General features: G+C 38.4%; 1 protein-coding gene across 1 annotated transcript; it reads right to left on the reverse strand.

Moving 5' to 3' along the window:
- Positions 1-449: 449 nt before the first annotated feature.
- On the reverse strand, positions 450-3,895 carry LOC140172171 (uncharacterized). Its single transcript, XM_072195497.1, has 2 exons — positions 3,199-3,895; positions 450-718 (listed from the first exon to the last, which is right to left on the reverse strand). The coding sequence occupies exons 1-2, from the start codon at positions 3,551-3,553 to the stop codon at positions 570-572; spliced, it is 504 nt and encodes a 167-aa protein (XP_072051598.1). The 5' UTR covers positions 3,554-3,895; the 3' UTR covers positions 450-569.
- Positions 3,896-7,785: the final 3,890 nt, after the last annotated feature.

Genomic DNA, 7,785 nt, shown 5'->3' on the forward strand with positions numbered 1-7,785 from the left:
GGGACCATTGGCAAAATGAAATTGTAGACATTGATATTTTGACTTAGAATTCGTTGGGTATCCAGACCTTAGGTACAGGACGGTCCTTTACCTAAGGTCTGGATACCCAATGAACCCCATGTAGAGTCAAAATATGTGTTACCTTAGTTGACACTCAACCCTCCATAATCTAAATTTCAGAAAATAATAAAATGGAATTTTCAATTTTATCACCCTACAAGTACAAAATAATGGAAAAATGCTGTGTGAATCTTCAGATAGCACCCATAAACAAAACCAGGCAAGAAAAGTAAGCAAACATGTACAAAATACATCTGTGATGGTGAGTTTCAAATACACAAATAGCACGTAATATAAACTGCCCAAAGATTTCATATGTATTTTAATATTAAAATGTTCATCAACTTGCTAAAAAGGCTTTAAACAATTTACTATATGAGTGACGTCCATCCAAACCTTGTAGCCGCTGTTAACCAAATCATCCCTGATATTTACTGCAACATTCTTAAAATCCCACTGATAACTGATCATGACTTTGGCTGTGTTTGCGGTAGCCATCTTTGGTTCCTTCACGGATTCTTCATAGGATGGCGAAAGTCCTTGTGGACTGGTTTCTCTGGCTGGTAAGTATTCACGTCTGTTGTTGTTGATGACCCAAATGCCATTTCACTGGCAATCCGAACATTTCTGTTTGTAGATCTTCTTAGTTTATCTAACACTGAAAAACATAACATTTGGCCATTTCAAGTGATGAAAGCCTGGTGTGAAGAATACATTCTGTTCATTGATTTTATGAATACACTCATTACCCCATATTCTCACCCAATGCCCCTATTTAGATCAAATGGTCCGTTTCTCACCCAATGACCCTCCTATATTTTGTACATTTGCTCTCACCTAATGCCAAAAATAATGCTTATACCAAATGACCCCATTTGTCAATTTTGCTCTCACCCTACTGCCCCTTACTAGTGTGAAAGTGCCAGCCCTACACCTATATTCATTTCATATTGAACTGCACCCCGGTTTTTCTTCTATTAGATTTTAGGAGGGTCTGACCCACCTAAAATTTTAGAGGGTCCTGATCCTCACTTGCCTCCGGCTATGTCATGTTGCGCTGAACCTAAATGCACCATAGGGCATAAACGTGTTAGTTGGCCTTAGATCAATCTATATGTGGGAATTGCGGAAATTCAACTACCGGAAGTGAAATTGTGTGTTACAAAGACGTTCATTTCTTTTTCGAACCTAAGAGTCTCACCTAAATAATTTTGCATGTATAGGTGGGTAAAATTGTCTTGAACGTAAATATCATAACGGGAATGTCTAATATGACTGTCTGTATTTGTCTCGATTTGAAAGTCGTGACGGTAAAAATCAAATCAAAAAAAAATGAACTAACATATACATCAAAATCAAAATTTTAATGCCATTTATAAAATTTGAATATAAGACAGGATAAAGTGTACTTCTGTTAGACTTGCCTGCAATTATCAAGTCTGTAGATTACTTTTAAGATACAAAAAAACATTTTGTCTTGGTAAAGTTGATACTATATTTTGCATGACTTCTTCGCTAAGTGAAATATTTTACGGGCTCATTAATTGCAAGATCTCCACGCCGATAACAAAGGCGCTGATCCATGGCGTATTACCTGATTGCATTATGGTGTGTACTTCCAACACAAAAAGTATTACGAGTGTAGACAAGTATCTCTTTCTTCATTTTAATCCCCAAATGTTATTATGTTTGGTTTGTGAACAAAGGAGAAACTAAACCTTTAATTTGGAACCAAGGCATTATATACATATATATGCTAATTGCAAAATAAAATAAGTTTTGTGTTATAATATCAGCGATTAATTCGTCACGATGTGACTTCTGCTTTTACACCAGTAATATAGTCTTTTTTTACATAATACCTTGGCCTTGAGCCCCCAGAAAGGGGGCACTCACATTTCCCAACTATACGCGTATGTGCCGCGGCGACGACCCCTTTTCACAGAGCCGCTGGCCGTTCCCTTAGACCCTCTGAATTCATTGATTGCCCGCCTGAAGCCCCGGAAATTTTTCTAGCTGTTCCATAGACCACTATCATTGCATCTTGACAGACGTGTTTTCTGTCCTACTATTTCAATCCCCAAAAGTTATTTTTGCGAGCCCAAAACTTCAAAGGAATTTTGGGCTCCTTTAGTAGTGGCAACACTGGTTTGTTTATAAACGGCACTGCACTGCCAGTGCTGCTTGCCGCGATGCCGATGCTTTCAGCTGATGAACGCACATTGCTAGAAATAAATGATTTTGAGATCTCTTTTGGGAATAAAATTGCCAAATATGAGGAAAAGTACCTCAAATAATAAGTGCACATCCTTGCAGCTGCCATAAACAGTGAATTAAAAAGGTAATTTACGATCTACTGGTATAGTGGAATGGTGTCAAATTCTGCACACTTCACTCCAATCATCTCATACGTAGTTCAATGTAGTCGAAATGTTTTTCTTTCATGCACTGAAAAAAATATTCTTATGGTTTTGTTTTTATGGTGGGCTTGTATGTAGTGCTGCTAGCTGCTGCTATAATTATCAGTATAGGCTATATAGCATAGATTGTGGAGTCTGCAGGGTCTAGTAATTTTGATTCGAATGATGTTTTGCTTTTTGCTGAGATTTTCATCGTAATAAATAGGCCAAAACACCTATTTTGCATTAATGGTTTTCCTGATTTAATAATTTAATGCAAGTGAAATCGATTCCTTCAAATTTCAAAATTGAACCCTGGTTTGGCCTGCATGGTTTAGTTACCGAGATTTTTCAGATTTTGGCGGCTGATCAGTTCCCAAGACCCCTTTGGCCGGTCAAACAGTTCCCAAGACTTCTTTTTTGACCGGCCGATCAGTTCCCTAGACCCCCTTTTTTGACCTGCCGATCAGTTCCTTAGACCTCAAGTTCGAAACTGGCGGTGGCACACCCCTACCAAAAAAAAATTGAGTGTCCCCAGGCTTGAGCGCTTGAGAGAGTCAGTAAGCCTTTGCCAGTGGCCTTGCATGATAAAAAGCCTTTGCTCCAAATACTGGTGTATATGCATCTAGGATGTGATGAAAACGATTTTTTCACTACATCCTAATGTATACTATTTGATAATATCATCTGCCTCCCATTCTTACCAGTTGTAGTTATTTATTACTTATTTTACTTCTACATGGAACTGCTTCTTGAAGTTGAGAAGATGTCCTGATAGATTCCACAAATGCCAGGTTCCACACAGCTTCAGCAGCAACACACTGGTCCTCTTCATCAAAATCATCTTGTAACATACGTACTATGAGAGGAATGCCACCTTGTTTCTCAATCTCAAGCTTATTGCTGTCATTTATAGCCAAATGATTCAAACAATCTAGAATCTCCCTTGCAGATAACACACTGACTTCATCACAAGAGTTTTTTGTTCTTATTTGAAGTATCTCAACAAGACTTGCCACTCCTCCATCCGATGTTGCAAGGACGCTACTTTCTGATTCATCAACAATATATGCCAAGATCATCAGAGAGAACATGCATATCTCCCCAATTTTGCGATTTCAAATATTTCTTTAAGATTGCAATTGCATTTGCATCTCTGTAAATTTTGCGGTTACTGGGGCATTGTGGATATTGAGAAGACAAGAATTGATACTGTGAATGCCACCAATCTTATTAGAGCTTTGGGTTGATTCTCATCTTCAAAGTATATTTCAAGTTTAACTAAGCCTGCAAGTAATAGAGGAATACTTCCGCCTTTACCTAACTCAACACAAAGCTCAGGGCAATATTTACCATATGCGAAGTAAGATGACAACATCTCCTGCAAATTTGTGCATCCTTGTTGTCCCCATTTTTTTCACCAGGAATCCACAATCCATTCCACATTCTAGAGAATAGCTGACCATAACTTTCAAGCTACCAGATACATTGCTATCTCTCTCGTGCCATAATCTTCCCCACCTCAACATTCCCTAAGGTATCAAGGGCTTTGTGTGCCTTTGTTGAAGTATAATCATCACACTTCTTGAGATACTGAAGTGCCTTATCTAATTCTGCTTTGACTTCTTCCAATGTTAGTGATGGCTGTCCTGAAACAGATCCTGCAATTTTACAACCAAAAGTTACTTAAAATATTGTTCAAACAACTCCTATTTATTATATTGTATGCAGGTGAGATATCAACATAACAGTTATAAATCATTATAATTGGATTTCAGATTGACCTGATACTGACCATGATCTTTAAATTGCATGGATTTTTAAGAAGCCAATGCTATACTACTGTATTTCTGGTCGAATCATTCAGTGTCAAGGGGTACAAATCTGTTTGATAAACCTAAACCAAATAGTAGGGTATAGATTTGAAGTTCCGTTCTCGGATTGAGTACAAGAAGTTTTGAAGGTGTTTTTTATAGATTTTAGGACGCTGAATAAAATGAGAGGGTCTGCACCATCGAAAAGTGTGGGAACTCTCGCTGAGGGCGTTTTTCAAAATGGCCGCTTTAAAATCCCTTGCAAAATCACCTCATAACTTGGTCAGAGTGAAGCACCCCAGCAGCACGATTCTGATGTTTATATCCATGTTTTCAGGGTCACCTTCTGAATCTAATAGAGTCATTTACAACAGCTTAGGACCTATCATTCCAAGATGGCTTCCAAAATTTAAAAATGGCCGCCAGTGAAAATTAATTTGTGACATATATCTCTCGGTTATATCTCGAAGCTGTAGGGAAGTCCTAGAAGTATGATTCTGGTGTCTATACCTTATGTTTACAGGGTCTAGAAATCCATTGAATAATTCCAGAACAGCACAGGATCTTCAAAACTTCCAAGATGGCTCTCCAAAATTTAAAAAATAACCTACCACTAAAAATGCAGAATTTGCCTATATCTTATCTAATATATGGTTTAGACGAGCCTTATCTGAGTTTACGATTCATTACCTGAAAGGCTAAGATACATTAACATAGAATAACGCAGTCTGGATCAAACCCCAGATAAAATTATCTAAACCCCAGATAAAAGCATATAACTCCAAAGATTAAGGGACGTAGACCCCAGATAAAAGCAGGTCAGTCCAACCCCAAATAAGGCGCCTAACCCTAAATAAAGGAAATAACATGAACCACAAGGTAAGGCATCTAACCCCACTCAGAAGGCAAGGGTAGTAAAACCCTTTGTAGATAAGTGGTCATAAACCCCAGATAAGGCATCTAAAACCCCAGATTAAGGCGCCTTATACCTCAGATACAAGAGATATAAACCCCAGGTAAGAGACGTAAACCCCAGATACAAAGCTGTCTAAACCCTGGTAGATAAAAGCGCCCAACTTTAATTAAGAGACGTAAACACCAGATGAAGCACTCCAAAACCCCACAGATAAGGCGGTTTTAACTCACAGATGAGGGACGTTAACTGGGGATAATATAGTCTAATCCGCTAATAAGGCATCTAAACCCCACAGATAAAGGCGCCGTAAGCTCCAGATAAGGCAAAGTTTAAACCCCATAAGGCACATAAACCCCAGATATGAACACTGAAACTCCCAGATAAAAGCGCAAGTCTAAATCCTGGATGATAAGTATCTAAACGAAGACAAGGCGCCGTATTTCCCAGATAAGGACATGAATCTAGGATAATGTAGTCTAAACCCCAGATAAGGGACGTGAAGCTGAAGTTAATGCAGTCTAAACTCCCAGATAAGGCGGCCTAACCCCCAGTTGTGAGATAATTCTCTAGGATAATGCAATCTAATGATCTCAGATAAGGCGTTCCTAACTTTGAGATAGAGGGACATGAATCTCAGGATAAATACCGTCTAAACCTCTGAAGATAAGGCGCGCCCTAACCCTGTGTTAAGGGACGTGAATCTCAGGATAATGCAGGCTAAATCCGGAGATAAGGCGTCCTCAAGCCCAGATGAAGTGACGTGAATCTAGGATAATACAGTCTCAAACCCCAGGATAAGGCGCCCCTAACACCAGAGATAAAGGGACGTGGGTAAATCTAGGATAATACAGTTCTAAACCCAGATAAAGTGTCTTAAGCCCAGAAAAGGAACGTTAATCTGGAGATAACAAACTGCGTGTCTAAACCCAGGGTAGGTATGTCAACTTCCAGATAAAGGGACGTAAACATGTGATAACAATAATCTTAAACCCCAGATAAGGCACCTTAACCGCAGATAAGGAATATAAAACCCCAGATAAAGGTAGTTCTAACATCAGATAAGGCGCTTTCCCTTCAGATATGAGGCATGGTAAAACCTTCCAGATGGAAGGCATCCAAACCCTGGGTAGGGGTACATATCTCTGAGATAAAGACGTACTTTTGCCGTTTACATCTGGAGGTTAAGTTGTATATCAGGCGTTTAGGACGCCTGTATCTGGAGGTTTAGATTGACTTAGATGGGAGTTTCTAGGTGCCTTTATGTATGGTTTAGACTGCCTTTATTTGAAGATTTACGTCTTTGATCTCAGGTTGCTGCACTCTGTATCTGGTGTTTAGATGCCCTATCTGAGTTTAGATGCCGTATCTGGGGTTTATGTTCTTATGTAGTGGCTTAAGGTGCCTTGCTATTTGTGGGTTTGAACTGCTCTATCTGGAGATTTACGTCACTTATCTGGGGTTACGGCTCTATAGTTTGGGATTTATATCATCTTATTCAGAGATTTAGATTGCGTTGATATCCAGATTACCTACTGCGTCCCTTATCAGAGGTTAGGGCAACTTACCCAGCAAAACAACAAACCATTTTCGATGTCATCTCACTTAGTTGTTAGATAAGGTTGCTTGTGAAAACGCTTAAATAACTCAGGTTATAGAGGGAGGTAAGGTATAATTATAAAACTTTCTATAACATTTAAAACATTTTGATAAAATCCTGCAAATATTCTAACAAAAATATTATTTTGTGTGTTGACAAAATATTTGGCCAAGTAATTTTTGTTTTGGTAAAAACATTATTTTATTAATAACTTGTTTGAAAACTTATTTTAAAAATAGTTTTATTAGTGTAAGCTTTTCATACTTTTAACGTTTTAACATGTTTCACTTGACAAGATCTTATACTAACCTTAACATTTTAATGTTATTAAAATGCATTTTACAAAAACCAAAACCCCTGTAACATATAACCTGTTTTAAAACGTTTTTTTAAAAACGCCTTTTGTGTTTGGCGGGTATTTGGGGTTAAAGACTGCATTATCTCACACATTTACGTTCTTGCATCCAAGGTTAAGGTGCCTTATCTGGGAGTTTAGATTCTCTATATCAGAGGTTTCTAGGTCCCTTATCTGGGGTTAAGGCGTCTATCTGCTTAGGAGTTCCTACAAAAAGTAGATCTGGGATTAAGACTGCCTTATCTAGGGTTAACATCCCTTATTTGAAGGTTAAGGGCGCCTTATATGGGGTTTAAATGCCTCTATCTGGGGTTTAGGACTGTGCACTAAGGCGCTTACGTCCTCATCTCAGTTAAAGTGCCTTATCTGGGATTTAGACTGCTTTATCTGAGGTTACGTCTCTTATCTGAGGGACCAAACTTTACACTTTGACCCCTTTTTGACCTTTTGGTTGACCTCTGGTGCCCCTTGAAATAATTTTTATTTAAATTGGACAAACTCTTAGGAATTTTACCCTGCAGACCCCAAAACAGACCCCTCCTCCATGTTTATGCCAAATCTAAAAGTTGATCAATCGTATAAGAACATAAATGCTAGAGCCCTTTGGCATTATTCTGATGATCTGAGCACTTAATATGCAGAAA

This window comes from Amphiura filiformis, chromosome 15 (assembly GCF_039555335.1).
Source record: "Amphiura filiformis chromosome 15, Afil_fr2py, whole genome shotgun sequence".
Taxonomy (NCBI): Eukaryota; Metazoa; Echinodermata; class Ophiuroidea; order Amphilepidida; family Amphiuridae; genus Amphiura; species Amphiura filiformis.

Bases quoted from the DNA above. Each gene is read 5' to 3' on its own strand.
- LOC140172171 (XM_072195497.1), bottom strand. From the start codon at position 3,553: ATGTTCTCTCTGATGATCTTGGCATATATTGTTGATGAATCAGAAAGT. The intron at 719-3,198 runs GTAGAAGTAAAA...TATGTTTTTCAG, and splicing joins ACTTCAAGAAGCAGTTCCAT to TGTTAGATAAACTAAGAAGA.